This window comes from Canis aureus, chromosome 13 (assembly GCF_053574225.1).
Source record: "Canis aureus isolate CA01 chromosome 13, VMU_Caureus_v.1.0, whole genome shotgun sequence".
Taxonomy (NCBI): domain Eukaryota; kingdom Metazoa; phylum Chordata; class Mammalia; order Carnivora; family Canidae; genus Canis; species Canis aureus.
In genome coordinates, this window is record NC_135623.1 from 16,157,790 (window position 1) to 16,184,869 (window position 27,080).

The 27,080-nt window shown below is 37.0% G+C and overlaps 1 protein-coding gene across 8 annotated transcripts in view; it reads right to left on the bottom strand.

The window, feature by feature from the left end:
- Positions 1–27,080, bottom strand: part of OSBPL9 (oxysterol binding protein like 9) — a 161,602-nt gene that overhangs the window by 46,101 nt on the left and 88,421 nt on the right. For 3 of the 8 annotated variants that reach the window (XM_077844932.1, XM_077844931.1, XM_077844934.1), the window contains 2 exons: positions 24,415–24,491; positions 3,911–3,979 (listed from right to left, as the gene is read on the bottom strand). In XM_077844932.1, the coding sequence (XP_077701058.1) occupies positions 3,911–3,979; positions 24,415–24,491 (146 nt within the window). Of the gene's footprint in view, positions 1–3,910; positions 3,980–12,845; positions 13,003–13,312; positions 13,331–24,414; positions 24,492–27,080 lie in introns of those variants that run through there. The other 5 variants (XM_077844936.1, XM_077844935.1, XM_077844937.1 and 2 more) reach the window with 3 other exon arrangements.

Here is a 27,080-nt window from a genome sequence, read left to right on the forward strand (position 1 = left end):
CCTAAGCTTTGCACAATACTTTATTATTACTAAAGCACTTTTACAGCCATTATCACAAACACCAGATTGAGACTGTACAGTATTATGGAAAACAACAATGGGTTGGCAAGCATGGTCTCTAATTGCAGCTCAGCCACTAACAAAATATTGTGTCTCTCTAAGCTGCTGTTTTCTTATCTGCCAAATATAATCATTCTCCTCATACTATTATTAATGTGGCAGCTACTACCTCTACTAAAGACTACAATTACTATCACTATCAATTACTATTACTATTTGTTGTTCTTGCCAAACTAAAATTCAAATTCTGAATCTGAACAGCAAAAAAAAACAAAAACAAAAACAAAACAACAACAACAACAAAAAAAATTAAACAAAACCCTAAGTCATAGACCAGGGAAAATCAACTTATTTTGTAAAATATATTTTCTTTTTCAAGTTTCTTCAAAACTAACAAAATTTAACAGCTTGCTTTTCCCCCCACATACATGTAAAGAAACTGCTTAAAATGAGTATTGAAAAATCCCTTCTCAGTGAGATGTCACAAAAAAACAAAGTTGAAGAAAAATAATAATAATGTATGTAATAAAACTATAAACATCTTCATTTTTTTAAGATTTATTTATTTATTTATTTATTTATTTATTCATTCATTCATTCAGAGAGAGAGAGAGAGAGAGAGGCAGAGACACAGGCAGAGGGAGAAGCAGGCTCCATGCAGGGAGCCCGACCCAGGACTCGATCCCGGGTCTCCAGGATCACACCCCGGGCTGCAGGCAGCGCTAAACCGCTGCACCACCGGGACTGCCCAACATCTTCATTTTTAAAGATAAACAAAAAGCTTTCTATTAAGAACACTTATTATATACAATATGATAATAAAGGATGCATAAAAGGAAGGATAAATCAATTATTAGTATTTTGGAGACACTATAGTATTGTATTACAAAAAGAGGGAGTGATTTCCTTCCATATTACTGTACTACAGAAAAAATTAGAAGAACTGTTTGGCTTAGTTTTTGTTTTGTTTCACACAGCAATATAACATGACTACTAATAACTATAAGATCCAGTTAAAATCCGTAAAATATGTTATGCTTGCTAGATATTAAAAAGGTCAATGGCACATTCATAAATGAATAAAAAGTGAAGCATGTAAATAAGAAAAAGTGATTTTTAAGTTTCCCTCTTTTGAATCTATTTAGAACTACCACTGTAAAAATCTAATTAACACACCTTTTGAACAAATCTCTTATCTGATTAAAAACAGATGGAAACCAGTAAACAAATGGAAACAGATTCAAATTACTGAGATCTAAAACCCATCTAAATTAATTCTTAAAAAACAACTCCTTAATGTTGCTATAATCCTAGAACCTCACTCTGGCTCTCTTCTCAAACCTGCCTCTAGATAGTCTTCCTCATTCCTTCAACCTTAGAATAAACTCCACACATCATAACATCCAAGTCAAAGATCTACTCACCAATCTGTTTTTATGTAATGTATAACAAGTGGTTATAACTAGAGTTATTAGCATAAAATCTCAGAACTGGCCTAAACTTCCTTGCACAGTAATCCATAAATCTTTGGTGTACTTTAAAAAAACAAAAAACAAAAACAAAAACAAAAAACTACATATATAGTTGCCCTATCTGCAATCAATAAAACATTCAAAGTTATCAATAACATAGACAACCGATAGTAATTAAACTGTTTCCTCAAATCTTGTAAGAATAATGCACACAAGAAATAAAAGTTTTTGCTACATATTATGATTTATAGTACACAAAAACAATGCCTTCTTGTCCAACCTCCTATTCAAAGAAGTTACTTTTACAATGTTTTTGAAAGTCTTCTAATCTTCACTTGAGTAGCTTAATAGACAAGGGGCTCATTACCTTTCCTAACATATACTATTTCATAAAAATTCCCTTGAAGTCCTAACTATTGCTCTTTCAATCCAACATTTACAATATAAAACCCTACACTTACTCGTGTCCTTTTTAATGGTTTTGTTTTAAAATAAATCATCAGAATATAGTCCTTTACACCATTTGAGAGTGGTCTATCTTCCTTTGAAAAGAACTCAGAACAGGGCAAATCCTTTTAAGACAGGGTGTGACTTCATACTTTTTACAGGGACATCTTGTAATAGCTCTTGAGAACAAGCAGGTTGGGAGTCAAGCAGATACACATTCTCTATGCCACTCATCCAAAACTATACTGCTCAGGGTTAGTTCAGCTTTGAATAAATGTATGTGGCATGGATTGCAGCGTCTGACAACTGCTGATGGCGTGCCACAGGTCTTCCCCATGACTTCTCCCTAGGTTTCTTTTGCGTTTCTTTTCTCCTTCTCCTCCCTTTTATCTACTCCTTCACTCCTTTCTTCATGTCTGTCTTTCCTTCTTTTTTGTCCATGTCCCTTGTAGACACTTTGTGACCAAAGTGATTATGTTGCACTTTTGGCAGTCATGTTGCTGCTGCTCCCTAATTTACTATATTGATGCGCCATAGTTCTCGAATGACGACTTCTGTGTGAATTCACTTAAAGTTTAAGTCAAACACAACCATTACAGAGAAATAAAGGTAAATGGTCTGTGGTATAAAAGAGTTAAATTATAATAGAAATTAAACCCAATCTATAAATTAAGATAAATCCATAAAATTAGAAATCAGTGCAAAGGAAAAAAATTTATGTGGCAAATATACTAAAAACAAAATAGTCTTTAGTCTTCTTTGCTAAGAAAGAAAGCTAAAGTACATTTTTAAAGAGGAGTACCACATGACTCTACATCAGCTAGAATCTTTTCATCTAGTTTAAAATATATCAAGAGAGAAACATCTGACCCAACTTCAAAAATAGTATCTAGACTGGTAGAAGAATATCAAACTGCCTCAAAGCTGCATATAAATACTTCCTACTATCTTTCTAATACCTATATCAAATACCTCAACTTCTCTTCTCGGAAGGTACTTCAAAACTAACAAATGTCTACAAAATTAAATGAATTCCTATTAACTTTAGTTAGGACATTAAACACTATTTATACATACATATAACCAAATACTTCACCTCCATTAAAAAAAAAAAAGTATTGCAAGGATGTCCTTAAAACTGTCTGAAATACATATGAATTGTAGTTGCTTTGTAGAGGTTTTCTTTCAGTGTAACAGTACAGGAGGCAATTTTTGAGGCAGGGAGTAAGAGCTTTTAAAGTAATTCCTGGTGACGGGAAGAGTAATGAACAGGGGTGGTTAAAGGTGGTTTAAGGTCTTGTTGAGGTCAGAATCAGGAAATAAGAAAGTCATGAGTAATTTGAGGAACTGAGGAGAATAACACAGAACAGGAAGGGCTATGGCTGAATAACAACACTGTAAAAAGAAATTAACAAATGAGTAATTATTTTCATATCAAATCTTATTTATAGCAAAAACATAAAGGACTAAGGACCCTATATATTCAATGTTTTCTCTTACATAGGAAAAAAACAGTATATAATAAAAATGTTGCAAAAGGAGAAAAAATAATTATAAATAGAGAAACCAGTTCATATAAGTCTCATAGAAAAGTTCAGAATAACAAGAACACAGAATAAGTTATCAGTAGTAGAACCACAGAAGGGAGTAACAGCTTAAAAATTTAATAAAGGAAAAACATCAAAGAAAATAAGCCTCCTAATGAAAAATAAACATGAATCCAGACAAAAGTAGATGATTTTTAAAAACTAGCAAAACATATACCCTATAATTAAAATAATGAAAACTTTGCAGAAATGTCATTTTGACTAAAATATGAGAATATCTGGAAAGCTTATGTTCACAATTAGCAATTTGAGATGACATGCATCACAGATATGCTTTCATCCAATGAAAGAAGTATAGAGCATACTTACAATTGAATCACTTACAATTATTTTTGAAAATTCAAGAACTGGAGAGATACCAGAAGACTGGAAAAAAGCAAGTGTGGTACTGATCTTCCATAAAAGTAAGGAAAAGAGAGAATAGAAAGTTACTTTACCATGCTGTGAGTCTGACATCAATAATAAAGTAAAGGAATAATAAGAGAAAAATCTATAACTATTCAGAGGAAAAGTAGGTACATGAGCAGCAAGTGGTAAGTTAAAATAAAAAAAAAAAAAGAACACACTATGTCAAACTTACTGACTTTTCTGTTCCTTAGAAATTTGTTAGCAAATTAAGTTTTTTGAGAAGTGACACCATTTTGTCTCCTTACCAAATGCCTTACAAGTTGGTTTAATGATGAAAAATGTGTATTAAAGAAACCCGAAATATTAATAAGATCACGATTTTATGTGGAATATACTAATCTGTTATTTCCTTGGATTACTGAAAATTCCTAAGCATTTATAATCCCTATTGTCTCTATGCTTTATCCACTTCAGGTAAATGAAGAACAGGATTTAGAGGTATAGAGAATTTCTCACAACAAGAATTTCTATTTTTAATCCTAAAGAATACTCAACTATCAATTCATTTGAGGATTATCAATTTGAAACTGTTAACAAAATTAAGCCTAATATTAAATGCTTTCCTTCATTGTAATTTCAGGTTATTTTCCATTTAAGTCAATGTTCTAAAAATCTAAGGCTCCAAATCGGGTTCTCTTTTATCAACATGGTATCTATAGTTATCTTACCAGCATGCTAGGTACCCCAAGAATATCCTAAAAGGTAAAGTCTTTTTCTGTAGTTCTAAGTGAACAGTTAGTTCTCTACCGCCAGGGATTCACCATGGATGTACATTATATATCAAAAAAAAATTCCAAGTATCAGAACCTCTGCTAGACACTTAGTTTTCTAATTTGATCATCACAAGACAGGAAAATAGACATTAACTCTATTTTATGAGCATTTACCCAAATCATGAAGTAGGGATTTTAACTGGGATTTAAATTCTTTTGACTTTTGGGATTCTCATTCTTTTGACTTCAATCCATTACACTTTTCTCTTAAATAACAATAATACCAGAAAACAATTCACGGCGTAAGAGGACTAAAATGTAATCTAAAAACTGCCTGAAGGAACTTGCTGTAGGTAAAGTGAGCACAGCTTTAGACTGATTTAGTTTTAAATCCTGAATCTGCAACTTTCTAACCTGTATGATCTGGCCAAACTACTTTCTCCACTATCATTTTCTCATCTAGGGATGGACATAATAACAAGTCATTCAGAGTTGTTGGATAGATGAAAGAGTATGTGTAAAGTAACACAAGATTAAACTTTCTACTTCTCCTTCCTAATTTGTAATCATAAATAACCATAATTAATTATTGCATCTCCAGGCTCTAAAATAAGGGCCTAACATAAAGAGGGCATTCAATGAATATTTGATGGATAAAACAAAATCGATTAACAACCAGATAATACCATAAAACAATTTTAATAGAGATCTATAATCAATAAAAGGATGTAAGCATAAGTTAAATTGTATTTAAAGTTCCTTTAAAAAAGGAAAACAGTAAAGTTGATAAACTGACAATAATAAATAATTTTTAAAAGGTATGAACAATACACAAATCATTAAATAGTTATAGGAAACAGATCAGAAAAAAAAATTCCATGAGATTTTCAGAAGAGGATTGGGTATTATGCCTGAATCACAAAAGGTAAATTGTATTGAATTATTACCTTGGTAACAAAGCGTTAAACAATATAAAGAAAGCCTTTTTCCACCATAATATAAACCAATTTTTTGAAATGAAAGTACATTAGCTCTTCAAAAAAGAATCACTTTTATCTGTAAAAAATGGCTTGTAAATAGTATTTTCTTTTGTTTAAAAGATTTTTTTTTAATTCATTCCTGAGAGACAGACAGAGTAAGAGAAGCAGAGTGGCACAGAAAGAGGCAGGCTCCTCACAGGGAGCCCCATGGAGGACTCAATCCCAGGACCCCGGGATCACACCCTGAGCCAAAGACAGATGCTCAACCGTTGAGCCACCCAGGCGTCTCTAAATTTGTTTAAAATATATATATATACCACAAACAAATCTGCATTGCTCATATAGTTGGGAAAGAGAGCTATTTTGTCAAACAGGAATCAGGTATAGACATCAGTGTCAAAATTCATGAACTTTAATCCTAAATCTTAGTACAACCGTTTATTCTTCATAATCTCTAATACACTATTTTGCAACTTTTTGACTTACAGACAAAAACAAAAATACTGATCCCATAAAGTGACTTGGTTACTCAACTGCATAAAATAGGAGGATTTTGCACCATTTCCTCTATTTTTAAATCATTGATAGCTTGTCTTTTCAAGACTCTAATTTATTCTTTAATAAAGTCATGTAAAAAGTCTTGTCAAAATCTAAATACATGGGATCCCTGGGTAGCGCAGCGGTTTAGTGCCTGCCTTTGGCCCGGGGCACGATCCTGGAGACCCGGGATCGAATCCCACTTCGGGCTCCCGGTGCTTGGAGCCCGGTGCGTGGAGCCTGCTTCTCCCTCTGCCTATGTCTCTGCCTCTCTCTCTCTCTCTCTGTGTATGTGTGACTATCATAAATAAATAAAAAAATTTTTAAAAATCTAAATACATAAAAATCTGAAGTTTATGAATAGGATGACCATATACCTTAGTTTGTCTGGGATAATGAATGTTCATGTCTGTTGTCTCAAAAGTGCTCTAGTTTGGACAATAAATTTTATGGGCTCCTTCTCTATAAAGCATGTAACTAGCCTTTTAGAGATATAAATGTGTAGAAGGCATGTAAGACTGCCTCTGAAGTATCAGAATGCAGCGATTACTTAAAAAATTATTTTAAATGAAATATGAGTTTATAGGCTCTGAATGTAGAAAACCAATTACAATTCTGTAATTGGCTTTGTCAGAATTCAAGTCAATTAATATTAACTGGGTGCTTAATTTATGCTAGGTAAATAGAGACATGAATAATAATATAGAACTTATATTTTTAAGTTATTTTATTTATACACACACTCCCCTCAAATACAACACAAGAAATAAAACACACAACATCCATCATATATTATTACTGGGGACTGGGATTAAGGAAGGGAACCATTTGAGACAGGGACTCTAAAAATTTTTACTTTATAGATTCATTTGTCTGATTTTAAAAAATAAGTATATATTTCTTTCAAAAGCTTACATAAAAATATTTGGAAACTGTGCAAGTGTGTAAATATTTTTCAGAAGTTTTATAACTGTTTTAGCTTGCAAAATCAATCAGCATTATTCTCTTAAAAATTTTTTAAAGTTACCTGCTTATTTTTTTAAAGATTTTATTTATTTATTCATGAAAGACACAGAGAGAGAGAGAGAGAGGCAGAGACACAGGCAGAGGGAGAAGCAGGCCCCATGCAGTAAGCCCGATGTGGGACTCCATCCTGGGACTCCAGGATCATGCATGCCCTGGGCCAAAGGCAGGCGTCAAACCACTGAGCCACTCAGGGATCCCTATTCTCTTAAAATTAACTACAAAATCCTAAAGTGTCTTGAGAGTAAATCTGGCAATACAGCTGCTCAGGTACAACTTTCCAAGCAAAATGTAGTGTAACAAATTTATAATACCACTTATACATAAAAAGCACAAACTTGGGGAGAAAATAAAAAAGCACTAGAAAATTAGCAATCAACACTACATTGGAATAAATGCCAAAAAAGAAAATAGCCAGTAAAACGAAGCAAAATACCTATTTTTTTTCCTACATCCTTCCTGCCATTAACATAATGACTCAACATTCAAGAAAGCAAACTCCTAAAAAACAAAAACACCTACAACATCACTCCCCCTAACAAAGCACTATCTGACTACATGGTATTGGCAATCAGCCAGAGTTTTTCTTTTCACCTGCTAGTTGGTCAGGTTCCTGGCTCTACCTTTCATAAAGCCATAAGTTAACTTTGTCACAGTATGACAAAGAATGTTAAAACACACAGATCTATATAAGCTCTAAGTAGCTTACTAGTATGGGATGGAAAAAAATACAATACAATCTTCTCTCTCTGACCTCAGATTACTACCTATCGTCAGTTTTAACAGCATTCTGGAAAGCAAAGAAGTCTCACTACTATTAAGGGCCTACCAAAAACTAAAGTTTTAGGTAAATACTGGAGCTTTACTCTAAGTATAACTAGGAGAAACTCATACTCAAACACATGAATCCTTAAACTAAGTATTTTAGTATGTCAAGTTTTGAAGTAATATGAATTCAGTAATTCATTGGGGGTATCTCTTTTGACTACTACACTGTGCTAGATGTTTGAGGATGCCAAGATGAAGCAGCCATAGACCCTATTCTAGGAGTTTCAAATCCATAAGAGAAAATAACATCTGTCTACAAATAACTGATCCAAGCATGGTAAAATAAGAGCAGAAAAGTACAAGGAGATCAGAGGGAAAAACTGAAGAAAGGAGGAGAAAGGTTTTACAGAGGTAGCACTGTGAAGTACAGGATGTGGACAGAGAGATGTGAGGGGCAAAGTATTACAGCCGTGGACACAGGCTGGAAACAGCATAATGAAATGGAATATTTGAACTTCTCTTTAATGGAATGACCATAGAAATGAGGGCAGGGTTAGGTAAACTAACAAGGGATGCTGAGGTACCCAGGAAATAGGAACAGCAGGAAGCCTTGTCTAGCCCAAGCCTGAGTGAACAAGGAAGGAAACAGTGTTATCAAGAACCAACTGGAAGAGGAGCTACTATAACTAAAGTGTCCTTTAAGTAGCTCCTCCTCCAGTTGGTCTTAGCCAATGGGAGGCAGTGTCAGAAGAAAAGAGAGAACTGTTGTGGTATTTATTCCCAAACCAGAATCTAAAGGAGTGAACTTCAGGTCAGCCTTCTGGAGCAAAGAAGTAATCTGCAGGGAAATGGAGAATAACCAAAAAAGTAATACTCTCAGAGTCTGAGGTTAGTATAAGCACAAAGAGACTGGAAAGCAGAAGGAAGTCAAATAAGGAACAATATGCTCTGGGAAAATATATTTTTTTCGGATTCAGATGAATTGAAACGAAATAAAAATTAGTGGCTGAACTGAAAAAATTAAAGTTTTGGAGAGTGAGAAGAGCAATTGATGGAGAGCAACAGCAGGGTAGCACCCCGGTTCCCTCCAGAGTCAAAAGAGCAGGAATCATTGGACTCTAGTCTGGTTATTCTAGTCTCTATGTGACCTTAGACAAGTCACTTGGCTTTTCTGAAACTGTTTTCTCCATTATAAAACTAGGTAAAGGTTGTATTAAAACTTTAAGATCCCTTCCAGTTCTAGGAGTCTGTGAAGCCAATACCTCCAGGTAAATAACCACGTTCATCAAGTGAGTAAATACCTTACACCACATTTGAAAAGCCTGGGGTCCCCTTTTTTACCTTAAAAAATATCATTTAAATAAAGACAGTAAGAACTTACAGATTCCAACTGCAGCCAAGTCCTGCACAGTATGACAAAGAATGCTAAAACACAAGCAAACTTTATCATTTAGTGTAACCTTGAAACTGAGTGAGAAAGACCAGATTTTAAAACAGGCTTTGGAATGCAAGAAACAACCAAGTAAGTAGAATAATGACTGAAACGGCACATTTTGAAAAAAACAAAGTGAGGTGCTCAGTCAATAGAGCAAAGAAGCAAAGTTCTTAAAGGTGTCTCCAGAAATAAATGAACTCTAATGTAAAAGGACAAGTCTGTCCCTGTCCCCCCACTCTCTCTCACACACACTCACACACACCAACCATTCCTTCACAACACGAATATTCACTGATTATCTGTTTTGTGCCAGGTACAATCAGTACTATCATGGACTTCAAAGGACATTTTTAACGCAGATAGCAAATATAATTAATCATTACCTAATCTTTTGGAATAAGCTCAAATTTCATCCCTTCCCAGCAACATGCTCTGACCTCCTATGATACTAACTACCATAGAACTAATTAGTGTTGGTACTGCTATTAATATTCTTTAAGTCATATTACAGATCATATAGATTAGGGGGCAGGGGAGTTTGCCTGGGAATGTGCTCACCATTTATAACACTGTTTCTAAACATTTTCTCCAATCCTGTCTCTCAGGTGTGGCTGCAACCAGGGAGCTTGACGACTTAGGAAATATTTCTACTTTACAGGAATAAATCTAACTCCAGTACAAGTGAGCCAAAGGGTTGCACACTTAGGATATCATTAAGTCACATATTTTAATCATTTAACAAGCATTCAGTGAGCACCTACTATGTGCCAAGCACTAGACTATTGACAAAGGCCCTGGGAATTCTAAGATGAGTAAGGGCCTCTGAATTCTAAAGTTAAGGTGTAATGCAAGAATCAAACACCTGAACAAAAAATCTACACGACAACCTAGTGAACACTATAATACAGAGATATGAACAAAGTGTTTATAGTAGCACACAAAGGACAAGAGTAACTCTAACTTGCTCTGCCTGAAGGAAAACATCAAAGAACAAGTAACATATGAGCTGTATGCTAAAGGAAGAACTGGAGGTGTTACTGACTAGAATTCTGAGCAATTATAATTAAAGAGGGAAAGGCTGTGAAAGGACAAAGACCTGAGAGACTAAGTCATGTTTTAAATGATTAATAGTTTGGGGATCCCTGGGCGGCTCAGTGGTTTAGCACCTGCCTTCAGCCCAGGGCGTGATCCTGGAGCCCCTGGATCCCACATGGAGCTCTTTGCAGGGAACCTGCTTCTCCCTCTGCCTGTGTCTCTGCCTCTCTCTCTGTGTGTATCTCATGAATAAATAAATAAAATCTTTAAAATAAATAAATGATTAATAGTTCACAGTGCTGCAGCGGGTAACTTGGGTAGAGCACCCACCTGCAGCTGGGTTCAGACTATAAAGATAAATCAGGACCAGGTTGTGAAGGGCCTTGAAGGACTTGATAGGCAGCTGAGTTTGGCAAACGGATTCAAAACAGATTTTAAAGCACAGGTATTACTCAATCTGATTTGATTCAGGATAAAGAGTGTAGGTAGAGGGAAGACTAGTTAGAAGGTTTTGCAAAAGTCTAGGTGAGAGATGATGAGGGCCTGAATTAAAGTATTATCCTGTGGAAAAAAAGAGGACAAATTGAAGAGATACTAACAAGGCAAATTTAACAGGATCTGGTGATTGGACCTGGAAAATAAGAGTAATGGAAAATAGCTTTAAATGACTAATTGCCTATGTATAGTGAAACTTCAATTAATTAAAATATTTAGGGAGAAATACATGGTTTAATTATATTTTCAGGCTAACAGCTATTTTTTCAAACATAATCTGTTTAAATCTTTACTGAAAAATCTTTCTAAACGCAATCTGTAGGCTAACCACAGTAATCATTAAAACTGTCTTTTTTTCTATAGAATCCCCATAAACATCAGTTATCACTCCACACTACGAAGTCTAGACACTGATAGAACTTGACATATCCCAGGGGATACCTAGAATTTGCATTTCAGAATAAAAGCCTGATATTATCTTTCTCAAGTACTAGACTGCAAACCATGTAACTATGGGATTTTCCAACCAACAGAATATGGCTCGATCACAATGCTTTTTCCCGCCTGAGCCAAACTTAAATGCTCCGCTCATCATCTTAGCATTTGGGGATGGCTGGGTAGTTAAGATTACTACTGAATATAATATTTTTACATTAAAAAAAATCCCAACCAAAACTTCAGAAACATCAAAATGCATGTGACCTACAGCCCCTTTGCAGGCTAGTATTTATTGAGGGGCACTTCAAGCATAATGCCATCTCTGTCAAAAACTCAGGACAGTCGGGAAACAGATCTGGCTTCTCTGTGGTATTTCTTATTTTTCATTTAAGCTCTCAGACTTTTAGTCTTTTGGTAGTTTATTATCTTCCCTGAGCTGGGAAAGGTAATATAGTATTTTAATTTGTTTCTTGCTGGGCTGCACACAAAAGGAAAGTTTTTAAAAAAATTTTTTAAGACAATGAGAGACATCGATACTATTCATTAAAAGGGTTTTTTATTTAGTTCAATACAGGCAATGTTCTGAAAGATGATTCAGACAATGGACGAGAATTTCCAAGTTAAATTTCACTACAAAAGCTCTGAAAGCCAACTGCATCCCTAAATATCTCTGCTGATAACCGGGAGAAATAATTACTCGATTTGTTTTTAATTTCCTGAACACAGCTAAATGTAAACAATTTAAATTGACAAGCGAAACGAAAGGTTACTTCAAATTAGCAGAAAGTTTTCTGGTTCAATACATTTGTCACTCTTTCCTAATAAAAATACTTGGAAGTACAGTATGAATGCTGAAAAAAATACATGCCTGATACATGCTTCCTGGACTATTCATTATACTCAACTTCCCATAACTGAGCTGTGCTTAGAACCTATACCTTCCCCTGCAGTTTTTATGAGAACCTCACACTATTCCAAAGTTTTCAATATTTTTTTTGCACAAACTGCTCAAGAAGTGTAAAACCATCCCCCTCCCCACGCAAGCTCACGAATGGCACCTATAATTATTTCACACAAAAAGCTACTGGGCCAGCCTGAAACACACAGTGCCAAAAACAAAACAAAATGTTTGGCCTGAAACTGAAGACTCTATTAATGGGCAACTGATCAAAATTAAGCTTTCACATTACGAGAAAGCTTAACTTTTGTATTTATGGCTCGGGACCGCTTTCGAAAAAGAAAATGAGAAAAAAGAGGAGGAGTCAGTCTTGCCCTGTGGTTTGGCGGCGAACGACCCCCGTGGCCCGGGGCCCGGCCTCCAGCGCATCCCGGCCGGAGAGGGCAGCTCCCCGGGGAGCAGGGCCCGGGCGCCGGGGCGCCGGAACTCGGGGGGGCGGCCCCTTTCCCAGACCCCGGGGTCTACTCACTCCGCAAGTGGCCAGCAAGAAAGCCATCCGCCAAGGCCCCGCCCTCTGTGCCTCCGCGGAGCGCCGGGCCGCGTCCACGCACCCCCGCGGGCCCCTCCGGCCGAGTCCCCCGCCGCGGGGCAGTCCACCAGTCCACCCACTGGGGCACGGCCGGCCCGGGGGCCCCCCCGCCCGCCCCGCCCGCCGGCTCTGGAGGCCGCACCGATTGGCCGCGCCTGGCGGCTCCTGGCAAAGAAACCGCTGGCGATTGGCCACCGGTCACCTGCTGGAAACGAGGTGAGCGACGGACGATTGGCCGTTAGGACAATTTTGGGTGGAGAGGAGGGCGGGGCAGGCCCCCCGCGGAGGGCGCGGCTCCCCGCTCCCCCGCTCCCCGCTCCCCCGCTCCCGGCTCCCCGCTGCCGGCCCCTCGCACCCCGGATCCCCGCCCCCCGGATCCCCACACCCCGGCTCCCCCGGGCTCTCACCTTGGGGGCTGTGCGCCGAGCCCCCACGGAGCACCCACGGCCGCGCCACCACCCACGCTTCGGGAGCTGCGGCCGCTGCCCGCCGAGCTCACCCCCCGGGAAGGGCGGGCCTTGCTCGAGGGGGCTCGGCTGGGCCTCAGGTCTTCAGCCTCGGGAATCCCCGGAACTCGGCGGCTGGGGAAGCACGCATCGCGGACTACTTGTTTCCCTACATCCACCGACTTCTAGCTCGCTGTCCCTAGAATTTGGGCAGCTGTGGGACCAAGTTTCACCTCCGTAACTGCTTTTGCTTCCTTCCGGAAAGTTGTCTGTGTCGCGTGGCGGGGGGCGCAGGCGACGGGGGAGGATACTTTCTCCAGGAAAGCAAAGCTCCGGGGCCTTGTTCATCAGTCCGGGGAACTTCGGGGCTTTGCTGCTACCCACAGCTATATAAGGAATGTAGGTGGCTTGTGAAGATGCTTCAAGAAACCAAATGGCATAACTACAAATTAGACCAAAAGTTCGGACTTAGCAGGACTTTGACAGAGTCATCCAAAATGCAGGGAATCACAGACATAAATAATTAACTTACTGCTCTGCAGGACAATCTCATTTTCTTTCTCTTACTGTTTTTCCTTCTGGTTATATATCTGCAACTCTACTATATTCTTAAGCATCTAATTTTTGTAGCTCCTTTGGCTCAAGTTGGGATCCCGGGATCCCGGGATGGAGTCCCGCATCAGGCTCCCCCTGGGGAGCCTGCTTCTCCCTCTGCCTATGTCTCTACCTATCTCTGGGTCTCTCATGAATAAATGAATAAATCTTTTTTAAAAAATCTAGTACACTGTCATTTTTGACAGAATAGTGTAAATAGTAGAGTCCCAGTAAAATTTTAGTAGACCGAAGTATCATTAGTGTTCTTATTAATAGGTTTAAGTGTTAAGATTGGGGTAACAGCAATAGAGTATATGATGGTCTCAATACAACTGAGTCTTCCCCAATTGCATATATAAAACTCTAGGTTTTAGTTACTCATTTAAAAAGATCACAGCTACAGTCCGAAGTCGACCCTCATACAGTTTCATGCTAGAGATAACTATTTCTTACAGATGCATAGTTCTCATTTTCCTATAATGTGCATTAAAAAATGTAGCATTTTACACGATACAAGGCAACTTTACACATTTTATCCCAAGAAACTACAGGACTAAAAAAAAAAAAAAAAGAAAAGAAACTACAGGACTTCTCTGCGTCTCTCTATGTGTCTCTCAAGAATAAATAAAATCTTAAACACACACACACACACACACACACACACACAAGTTAAAATCAAAACCAACACAAGTTGCCAAATTTGGTTGGAAGTATATAGCTCCTTGCCACAAGATGAGTGAGATGGCTTTATATTCTGTAATTACTCTTCATTTTAATCACCTCCACTTTTATGCCCTCTAACTTTACATTAAGAAGTTAACAAATGGGGATCCCTGGGTGGCGCAGCGGTTTGGCGCCTGCCTTTGGCCCAGGGTGTGATCCTGGAGACCTGGGATCGAATCCCACGTCGGGCTCCCGGTGCATGGAGCCTGCTTCTCCCTCTGCCTGTGTCTCTGCCTCTCTCTCTCTCTCTCTCTCTGTGTGACTATGATAAATAAATAAAAATTTAAAAAAAAAAAAAAAAGAAGTTAACAAATGAGAACTATGTGTTTATCCCTAAAAAGGGATGTGGGAGGGCAGCCTGGGTGGCTCAGCGTTTTAGCACCGCCTTCAGCCCAGGGCCTGATCCTGGAGACCCTGGATGGAGTCCCAAGTCAGGCTCCAGGCATGGAGCCTGCTTCTCTCTCTGCCTCTCTCTCTCTCTCTGTCTCTCATGAATAAGTAAAAAATCTTAAAAAAAAAAAAAAAAAAAACAGAAAGAAAGAGTGTGGGAAATGCTTTTGCTTTTATTTTATGCACTTCTACATAGCTACAAATTTTTTAGAAGCATGACTTATATCATTACCATAGTTTTTAAAACTTCAATCCTCATGATTTTTATTTTCTACTTGAGCCTGAGCTCTGTAAAGACAAGGACAACATGTTATTTATTCACAATTTATATCCTCTATAACTAGTATAGCACATGGGTCATATCAAATACACCTAATTATTTACCAAAAGCATTACTTTTTGTATTCTCCATATGTTCTGAATTAAGCATGCACTACTTTTTTATTTAAACTTTATTTTTATACAGAGAAGGCAGGAAATATAAGTTCTAAAAGATATCCATAAATATAAGTTCTAAAAGATGTACAGTTAAGATAAATTTCTGGCAGTTAAAGAAATAACCTTTAGCAGCTATACAACTGGACCATTTGTTCTTATGCTTCCCAAGAGCTCTAGATAGATGAGCCACCACTAGGACAAGAGAACTGAATTAAAAAAAAAAAAAAAAAATGAATCCTAGGGGCATCTGGGTGGCTCAGTGGTTGAGCATCTACCTTTGGCCCAGGTCATGATCCTGGGGTCCTGGGATCGAGTCCTGCAGTGGGCTCCCTGCAGGGAGCCTGCTTCCCTCTCTACCTATATGTCTGCCTCTGTGTGTCCATCATGAATAAATAAATAAAATCTTTTTTAAAAAAATGAGTCCTAGAATCCTAAATTCCAATTTAGGAGCCAGAAATTCATCTGCCCTCAGTAATAGCAATAACAACTTTTAGGGGAATTTTCCTTTGTTACAGAAAACCCAAGTATCTGGCTACTTCTCCATACCATTTTACCTGTGGAAAAGGTGACACATCTATATGGCAATCATTTTCTTGGGGAAACAAAGCACTTCAAGGGAGAAAAACAAAACACATCTGTTTTTCTACATGATACAAAAACAAAATCTAAGGTGGCAAAAGAAACAATACAATGTTATCAAATAGATATTTATACATTGAAAAATTGAAATATATGTTCAAAACGCTAATCATCAGTGAAATAGCTTAACAGTCAAGAATAGTATTCAGGAAAAAAAAAAAAAAAAAAGAATAGTATTCAGGGATCCCTGGGTGGCGCAGAGGTTCGGCGCCTGCCTTTGGCCCAGGGCGCGATCCTGGAGACCCGGGATCGAATCCCATGTCGGGCTCCCGGTGCATGGAGCCTGCTTCTCCCTCTGCCTGTGTCTCTGCCTCTCTCTCTCTCTCTCTCTCTCTCTCTCTGTGTATGTGACTATCATAAAAAAAAAAAAAAAAAAAGAATAGTATTCAAAAGATTTCTATTATTTTTAGTTACCCAGTTACAGACATGAGCCATTACAGAAAAGAGGGTGGAATTAAGGTATCCTAATACTAAAGATTAATTTTTCAGTTACTATCCAAAATTATACCTAATTACTAAATTTGTATTTGTCTATAACAAAAGTTTGGCATATATGTAATTAACAGAAGTATCTAATTTGGAAAAAAAGGCTTCAAAATGGCACCATTATTTTTTTCAGCTTCAATAATGATTTGCAATCTGCATTGTATCACATTTCCTTTATGAATAATGATGTTTTACTCACTGATTCAGTGGCATTTCTGGTGAAGTTTCTACCAGCCCTCTCTAGTTTCCCCTCAGCCATATTCTTACACAAAGTATCATGTCCTTTCTCTCTAAGGGCTTGAGATCAAAGCCAATGAACAGTGAATGTATAGTAAAGGGCAAAAATTAGAAAATTACAGGACACTGTCAATGAAATGTGAATTTGATAACCACCTAAGATAGAGTCTACAGTGGCCTACATAAACTTATATATATGGGCAGCCCCAGTGGCTCAACGGTTTGGCGCCGCCTGCAACCTATGGTGTGATCCTGGGAAACCGGGATCAAGTCCCGTATCAGGCTCCCTGCATGGAGCCTGCTTCTCCCTCTGCCTGTGTCTCTGCCTCTTTCTCTCTGTCTATGAATAAATAAATAAAATCTTAAAAAAAAATAAACTTATATATAGATAAGGACAATTATAACCCAACTTCTTGACCCATACAGCAACCACAGAAGCCATTTAGTGTAAATCAGCTAAGTTATAGCAAAAAAGCAAAAAAATGTAAAAGTCTCTACTACTCAATTAGTATAAATCCACAAGAAGGTTTTTAAATTGGGATCTAGGGCAGCCTGGGTGGCTCAGGAGTTTAGCGCCACCTTCAGCCCAGGGCGTGATCCTGGAGACTCGGAATCGAGTCCCATGTCGGGCTCCTTGCGTGGAGCCTGCTTTTCCCTCTGCTTGTGTCTCTGCCTCTCTCTCTCTCTCTCTCTCTCTCTCTCTGTGTGTCTCTCATGAATAAATAAATAAAATATAAATAAATAAATAAATAAATAAATAAATAGGTATCTACCATAATCTTTTACATTTTCATTTTTGATAACCTATAGAAATCTGTATAACTACACATTGAATCATTCCAGGAACAACCTTAAATCCAAGTAGTGCCAAGATATTTCATTGCCAATTTTTGTTTATGATCAAGTTGGCACCAAGTACTACTACTTGTCACGGAAGAGCCTTGGCCATGAAAGTGCACATGTGTGAGGTAAAGGCCAAATAACCCCATACGATGTGATGTACAAATGAAGATTTCCCAGTAGTCAGAGAAAAGTGGCAAGATGACAGTCATCACAATCCACAGTACTGTACTCGTATTAAACTTAAAAAGGGGGATCCCTGCGTGGCGCAGCGGTCTGGCGCCTGCCTTTGGCCCAGGGTGCGATCCTGAAGACCCGGGATCGAATCCCACGTTGGGCTCCCGGTGCATGGAGCCTGCTTCTCCCTCTGCCTATGTCTCTCCCTCTCTCTCTCTGTGTATGTGTGACTATCATAAATAAAAAATAAAAAATTAAATAAAAAATTTAAAAAAAAAAAACTTAAAAAGGATCTATACCCTGGGGTGCCTGGGTGGCTCAGTCAATTAAACTTCTGCCTTCAGCTCAGGTCATGATCTCAGGGTCCTGGAATCGAGCCCCATATCAGGCTCCCTGCTCAGTGGGGAGTCTGCTTCTCCTTCTGCTCCTCACCCCCTGCTTAAGCTGTCTCTCAAATAAAATAAAATAATAGAACTCTAAAAAACAAAAATCTATACCCTAACAGTTGGTACCATTTTCGAATTATGAGTAGTGACCCATTTTTATAGGCAATATCATTTATCACATTAAATAAATGTCAATTTAGATTTTATTGCTTTGTGGATTTTTATTTTAAAGACTTTATTTATTTATGAGAGGCACATAGAGAGAGGCAGAGATATAGGCAGAGGCTCCCTGTGGGGAGCCTGATGTGACACTTGATCCTAGGACCTGAGATCACGACCTGAGCCAAAGGCAGACACTCAACCACTGAGCCACCAGATGCCCCTATTGCTTTGTGTTTTATTTGTATTTCACTTGCAATTTTCTTTTGGATATAAGTTTAGTTCTATAAAATTTTAAATTTAAGAAGTTTATACCTAGTTTTGGTTTCCCACATTAAATAACATGATATATATAATACTTACACTGGAATCCTGGGCTTGCAAGAGTTTTTTTCTAAAATAGGTCCAGGTTTACACAACTTTTTTACGTCTATGTATGATATCCAGGTAAGCTGCTACGTATGATTCACTATATACTTTGTCTAATATCAGAGGATACTGCAAAACCTACAGAATGTAGCATCCTATCTTTTTCCAATGATCAATCCCATTGCTTGACAATCTCTCAGCATTTAGTTCATACTAAAGCTTACTGGGGCAAATAAAAAATCTGAAAGGTTTCCTTTCATTAATCAGTATCATCAAATATCCACTGAAGACTTCTTACAGGCTACAAAGAACAAATTAAGAAGCTCAACAGCCCCTCTTACCCCTCCTACTTTAGCTGGGTGTAAATATGTGAAAAGATAACACAAGCTAACATACAAGCTTAGAATGACTACTGGAAGCTCAACTTCCATAGGAGTTGAAAGGAGAGAAGATTTTAGTAGTCGTCTCCCATCCTCAGACTATCTTAATTGCAATTTTAAGATACCCACAAACAGGGTGTGCCTGGGTGGCTGAGTCAGTTAAGCATCTGACTCTTGGTTTCAACTCAGGTCATAATCTCATGGGTCCTGCGATAGAACCCTGCACCAGGTTCTATACTCAGCCTGGAGTTTGCTTGAAAGATTCTCTCCCTCTGCCCCTCCCCCAATGCGTGTATCTCTCAAAAAATTAAAAAAATAAATCTTAAGATACCCACAGAGGAGCTAGAACAACAGGAAAAGAAATGAGGAAAGATGGAAGGAAAGGAAAAAAGTACAAGAGATGCTCTAGATGAATTTACTGTTAATCAGAATGGAAGGAAGAATAGAATACTCCTGAGTACTTTCTACATACAAGGTATAATGTACTAGATATATTAAAACATCTTAACATAGCTACTTGACTGAAGTTTTATACTTACTATTAAAGGTCAGCTAAGGTTTAAAAGAGGTTTAAAAGAATTAAATACTTATCCCATAGTATACATCTAGTAAGAAGGTAGAGCCAAGACCCAAGTCCTGGTCAGCCTGGCTCCAAATATTTTCTACTGTAATATACCACTTCTTAAACCATATTCAGAAGGTTAGACAGGGATTGTTGGGCTTTGCACAAGTCTATGTGAGAAATACTATTAAAAAGATAGGTTTTCTCTCACCTCATGAAACTTATAATCTTTTTTTTTGGAAACTTATAAGCTTAAATGGGAAATGAGTTATATAATAAATGTATTATTATAAGAGATAATGCATGTAAAGTCCATGCAGTTCCTGGTACGTAAAAGTGCTCAAATATTACTTGCTACCATTATTATTACATACTAGAATGTTATATGGGTTACACAGAAGGGGAAATTATAACAGAGGTTAAAGAGGTAAGAGACTACTTTTATTATAGTGGTAAGAAAGAGATGAAATGAAGAGGTAATATGTGCACTAGTTCTTGAATGACTGTAATTAATCTTACAGAGGCAAATTTGCGGAATAGGGATGGTGAGGACTTAGAGAGACTGGCAAGACAAATTCAGGAATATTATGTGGGCACTAGAAATAGCACTATGCAACTTACATGACAGTCAAAGTGAACATCAAAGAAGTATGAGCGATCCTATTAAAAAGGCAAGACCACACACACACACACACACACACACACACCCATCGGGTTTGGCAGGTTAGAAGTTATTACCTTTCAAAATTCAGTGGCTCAGAGAATTACACTGTCATTAACAGAAACAGAAAAATGATGGGCACCTAGGTGGCTTAGTCAGTAAAGTACCTGCCTTCAGTTCAGGTCCTTATCCCTACGACTATGGAATCGAGCCCCACTTCAGGCTCCCTGATCAGCTGGGAGTCTGCTTCTTTTCCCTCTCCTTCTGCCCATGCTCCTGCTCATGCTCCTGCTCTCCCCCTCTCACTCACTCTCTCTCTCAAATAAATCTTTAGAAAAGAAAAAAAGAAAGAAAGAAATGGAAAAATGAAATAAAGAGACAGGTTTGAGGAAGAAAGATGACAGGCTCAGTTTTAGCCATGTTGAGGTTGAGTTCCAGGGAACCACCTAACTGCAAAATCCAAAAGGAAAGAATGTGAGACTAAAGCTAAATATGAAAAGATATATACAAAGAAGAGGAGTGGTGTGGGAAGGAAGGAAGAGTTACTTACACAGAAGTTTTAGCTGAATCCATGAAAATTTTAAGGGCTACTGGAGAAAGAGGGAGTAAAGTCATAATCTCAAAGGAAACATCACACCGTCACGAGTATGGGTATTATATTTAACTCTGGTTAAGTAAGAATGATTTTCTTTGAAATATGCAAAGCAGAGAAAGTAAATATAGGTGAAATCACTAAGAACTACTGAAGTAAAGACCTTTTTCTTAAAAAAAAATACCTTTTTCTATAAAGAAGGAAGCAGGCTGTATTAAATATTAAACATTAATGAAAAATATTCCACTGTGGGGATTTAACTGAAAATCAAGGAGTCAATAAAAAGACTGTTAAATAGCTATAGAAATCCAATTAAAGTCAGACAAAATTTAGACTGTGATATTATCATCTCAATACTCTGATATTAATTATATTAATTTAAATAATAATTATATTTCATTATATATTATATACATTATATATTATAATATATTAATTATATATTACAATATATTAATTATATTAATATTCTGATATTAATAAACTGTGATATACCATATCAATATTATGATCTCTAATAGTACTAGAAGCAGAGAAACCAGACAATGGGGGCCCTGGGGAATGGAAGCTAGAATGGTACACATCCAGAGACAACAAATTCTAAGGGTGATGGTAAAATCAGTGTTGAAGAAGCAAACATGAGATCTACACTGGAGGATGACATAGGCTAAACTAGAAAGGTATTAAATGGCCAGGAAAAATGGAGAAGTAGAGCTCAGACCAAAATGAGAGAAGGAAAAAAAAAAAATGAGAGAAGAAAAGTTCAGAAGTAAAGTGGTAGGGGGTGAAGGTAAGAAAACTGTAGTTGAAGAGAAAATACTTTTAAATTCAGTATTTTGGAGGTAATGGGGCCCTCAGTAATGACAAGGCCAAAGTATAGTTTAATGGCTAAAGCAAAGATGAAATTCAATGGAAAAGGAAGACATGTAAATGCCTTATCCCATGCCCATTTGGCAGAGAGCTCCATGAGCACCTACTCCACAGTGCCTAATAGAACAATACACATCTCAAAGTACTCGATAAACAGCAATGGAAAAGCAACCGATACACCATCTGTTTCTTTGTTCATTCTTTCAATTATTTCTTCATCTAACAGTTACTGAGCCCTCTTTAGAATGTCAAGTACTGAAAATGGAAATGATGATGAGAGTAGTATCATTAGTAACAATAACCAACATTTGTCAAGTTTTCACTATAGCTAGGAACGATTTCAACAAATTTGCACTTAACTCATTTAATCTTCAAAACAACTCTATAAAGGTAGGTATTTTTATTATCTTCATTTTATAGATGAAGATATGGGAACTCAGACTAAGTTCAATGTAAAAAGTTGAATGTATATGATGGCACGGGGATATAGACCAAGACATTTGGGCTCCAGAGTCAAGTTCTTTGTCATACTTCACTATATCTGGGAGGAAAATCTTTACTTTTTTTGCCAATCAAATTAACATTTAATTACATAGTTCTAGATGTCCTATCTTCTGCATACATTAACTTTAGGAAAAATTCATACAAAGATTCTCTTGAATTACATGTTTTTTAAATATCAAAGCTACCGGAGCCTAAGATTTTAAAATTTTCTTTTCCTGCTATTTTCTCTGAGCAAAAGCTCAAAAATTCCAAAATTGTATCAGATTAGGTACCCAACCTTAAGGAATCTGCATCCTAATTGGGGAGGTTGGAGTTACACATACTTTAAAAGAGAAACAAAAAGAATATGATAGGGACTTAGTGAATCGAACTGGGCTTTGAAGAAAAGGGGTGGTATACAAAGGCAGAGTGGAAACAGATGACACCTCAGAAAGAGAGAACATGATGAGCAAGAAGGTGGAGACCAGAAATGAAAAGATGGGTTCAGAGGAAAGTAAGTAAACAACAACACTCTAGTAAAAAGCTGATGGAGAGATATAATGGTAGAAATGACTAGAAAGGCAAGTTGAGAACAGATCACAGAAAGACTTGAATGTCAGTCTCACCAACCATGGAGGGAATCTCAACTGCCCCATTCAGTCTAATTCTTTCCCGCCCAACCCCCACCCCAGGCTAATAGGGTTCTTGAAACACTTATCATCATACTGAATCACAAATTTGCTGAAATGATGCCACATTCATTTATAAAACAGACTAAATTACAAAGACACCTTTAGAAATTACGAAGTTGCTTTTAAAAAACATAGCTAAAGAGTAACTTACAGATCTCCTAGTTTAACTCCATATTAATTTCTTATATTCTCTTAATAACCACATCCTTGAATAATGTTTTTTAAGCCTCTATTTGAACACTTTCAAGTCATGAGGAGTTCACCATCTTGTATGACCTGGGATGCCCTATACCACACCTTGTCTAATCAAGCCAATTCCTGGTACAGGACAAAAAGTAGAGAAAAGGAGTTATAAAATGTCAGTTTTGTACAACTCAATCCTATCAATTAAAATAATTAAAACAAAATCCCCCAATGCCACAATATAAGCTATTTTGTTGAAAAATAAACGTGGAAAACTATCTTCAGTATGATAGAGTAGACATTTGTTGTTTTTGTCTCTCAGTATCATCTTTTTCCCTATTCTGACTTTGCTTGGTGGGTAACATCTTCTACCCTATCAGCAAAGTGTTTCTGGTGAAGCAAATAACATCCCAGTTCCAGGAATGGAACATATGACTGTAAAATTGTGATTGGTCAGGATTTAGATAATGGCTGAAGCTAAGGTAATCAGCACTAATCCTATTAGTCCTATCATGGTTCAGAAAGAACAATAGTCTTCCGTGGGCTTGGAGCTCCTACAGTATTCTCCTAATAGTACGTTATACATCTCAACAATAAGAGGCTGAAATTGCTGCAACCATCTTAATACCACAAAAAGAACCTATCTAAAAATACAGCCACCCTAGAAGAAAGAAGGCCTAGAAATAGAAATGGTGGTTCTGGGTCCTAATGACATTATTGAAGTGCCTACTTCAAATCTCTGCCAGATTTACTTTTTTCTTAAACTAGTTTGTTGGTTTTTTTCCTATTACTTTCATCCCAAAGAGTCCTGCCTAACACATATGGTAACTGCCAATAAATCCTATAACAAGAACAGTAGGTCAACCTCTCAGCACTTATCTACTATCATGCATTGCTATGTAATTTGGTTATATCAATAACCAACTATAAATACTAAATTTCAAAATGATCTGGCACATTTTAACATAGCATTTCACATTCAATATTGCCTTACACTGTCTTATTTTTTATAAAAATCAGTATTTTACCCTATAGAAAGCAGAAGAAAATGACTATAACTTTATAACACTATAAAGGCAAGAATAAGCAATTCAGAAATAAGAAGTTTTCATTATATCATATCACAGTTATTTTTAGAAGCAGAAAATAAACAACAAAAAAAACCCTAATGAACTATCCAGAAGACAAGTAAAGACTCTTACTTGAAGCTGAAGAGTATGTCGAAGAATTGTTTCTTCTAAGGCATGGATCCACTTCTCTCGCTCATCAGCATCACGAGCTAGAATAAAAGATTATAAAAATTAAAACATTAATTCCTATTCTCTTACTTCATGTTTGAAAATAAAAATTTTAAACCTCAGTACTAATTTGAAAGGTTTTTAGTCATGCCATTTTCTTAACACATTCACTTTCCTATCCTTTCTAAACATGCAATTCTACTTGCAGCAATTTACAACAAAGGAAATAATTATGCTCAATAATATGCAAGCTACTTTCTCAATAAGAACAACCAGAAAACCTGGAATAATTATTTAAAAATATCTGGTTGAAAAAATATATATAAATAAATAAAAATAAATAAAAATAAATAAAAATATCTGGTTGAGGACAATAGAAAACAACAAGGTAGAAAAGAATTAACAAGCCAAAATCTAGAAGACAAACTTCTACAAGATAAGCCTCATATTAAAGACACTTTTCTCATGAGGAATATAAATTCCAGGAGAAGACATTCACTAAAGAAAACTTGAAAAAGTATCTCCATGCGTACCTGGATAATGTCTGATAGAAGGTGGTAAGCAGGAAAGAATAGAGCAACAAAAATAATAAGCACACAAAACTTTAAGAAACCTAGGAATAAACCTAGCCAAAGAGGTGAAAGACGGGTATTCTGAAAACTACAAAACGCAGATGAAAGAAACTGAAAAGGACACAAATAATGGAAAGACATTCCATGCTCATGGACTAGAAGAACAAATGTCATTAAAATGTCTATACTACCCAAACCAATTTACACATTTAATGTAATCTCTATCGAAGTACCATATACAGGGCGCCTAGGTGGTTCAGTTGGCTGAGTTTCTACCTTCAGCTCAGGTCATGATCCCACAGTCCTGGGATGGAACCCCACATTGGGGGAGCGGGGAATTTCCTTGCTCAGCAGGGAGCCTGCTTCTCCCTCTCCTCCTTGCTTTACTATCTTGGTCTCTATCTCTGTGTCTGTCTCTCAAATAAATAAATAAAATCTTTTTTTAAAAAATACAAGCATTTTTCAGAGTTAGAACAAACCATTCTAAAATGTGTATGGAACCATGAGAGACCCGAAATAGCCAAAGCAACCTTGAAAAAAGCAAAGCAAAGCTGGCATCACAATTCCAGCCTTCTCGTTATATTACAAAGCTGTGGTCATCAAAATAATATGGTACTGCCACAAAAATAGACACACAGATCAATGGAACAGAAAACTCAGAAATGAACCCACAACCATATGGTCAATTAATCTTTGACAAAGCAGTAAAGAATACTCAATTGAAAAATATAGTCTCTTTAACAAAGAGTGTTGGGAAAACTGGACAGGAACATACAAAAGAATGAAGTTGGACCACTTTGTTACACCATACACAAAAATAAACTCAAAATGGATGAAAGCCTAAATGTGAGAAAAGAATCCATCAAAATCCTAGAGAAGAACACAGGCAATAACCTCTTTCTGACTAGAAATGTCTCCTGAGGCAAAGGAAACAAAAGGAAAAATTTAACTATTAAGACTTCATCAAAATAAAAGCTTCTGCACAGTGAAGGAAACAATGAGCACAACTAAGAGGCAACCTATGGAATGGGAGAAGATATTTGCAAATGACATACCTGACCAAGGGCTAGTATCCAAAATATATAAACAAAGAATTTATACAACTCAATACCCAAAAACAATCCAACTAAAAAGTGAGAAGATGTGAATAGACATTTTTCCAAAGAAGACATACAGATGGCCAACAGACACATGAAAAGTTGCAATATCCCTCATCATCAGGGAAATAGCAATCAAAACCACAAGGACATATCACCTCACATCTGTCAGAATGGCTATAATCAACAAAACAAGAAACAACAGGTGTTGGCGAGGATATGGAGAGAGGGCTGCAAAGTAGTGCAGCCACTCTGGAAACACTATGTCGGTTGCTCAAAAAGTTAAAAATAGAACTACCCTAGGACCTAGCAGTTGCACTACCAGATACTACAAAAATACGGATTCAAAGCAATACATGCACCTCAATGTTTATAGCAGCATTATCTACAATAGCCAAACTATAGAAAAAGCCCAAGTGTCTATGGATTGATGAATGGATAAAGAAGATGTGAGATACACACACACACACAATGAAATATTACTCAGCCATAAAAAAGAATGAAATCTTGCCATTTGCAAGGACACAGATGGAGCTAGTATGTATTATGCTAAGCGAAATACATCAGTCAGAGAAAGACAAATACCATATGATTTCACTCACATGTAGCATGAAACAAAACAAAAAACATACAGAATAAAAGAGAGGGAAACCAAGATACAGACTCGTAACTACAGAGAACAAATTGATGGTTGCCAGAAGTCAGGTGGGTAGGGGGACAGGGGAAACAGGTGATGGGGATTAAGGAGTACAATTGTGATGAGCATCAGCTACTGAACGGAAGTGCTGAATCCCTAAATTGTACACTTGAAACTACTATTATATGTATGTTAACTAACTGGAATTTAATAAAAACTTGAAAAAATTATTTAAAAAATGATAAGCACATAGGCAAACTAAATGAATACTAACTACATAAAATAATATCTTGTGAGGTTGTGAAAAAATACATATAAACTAAA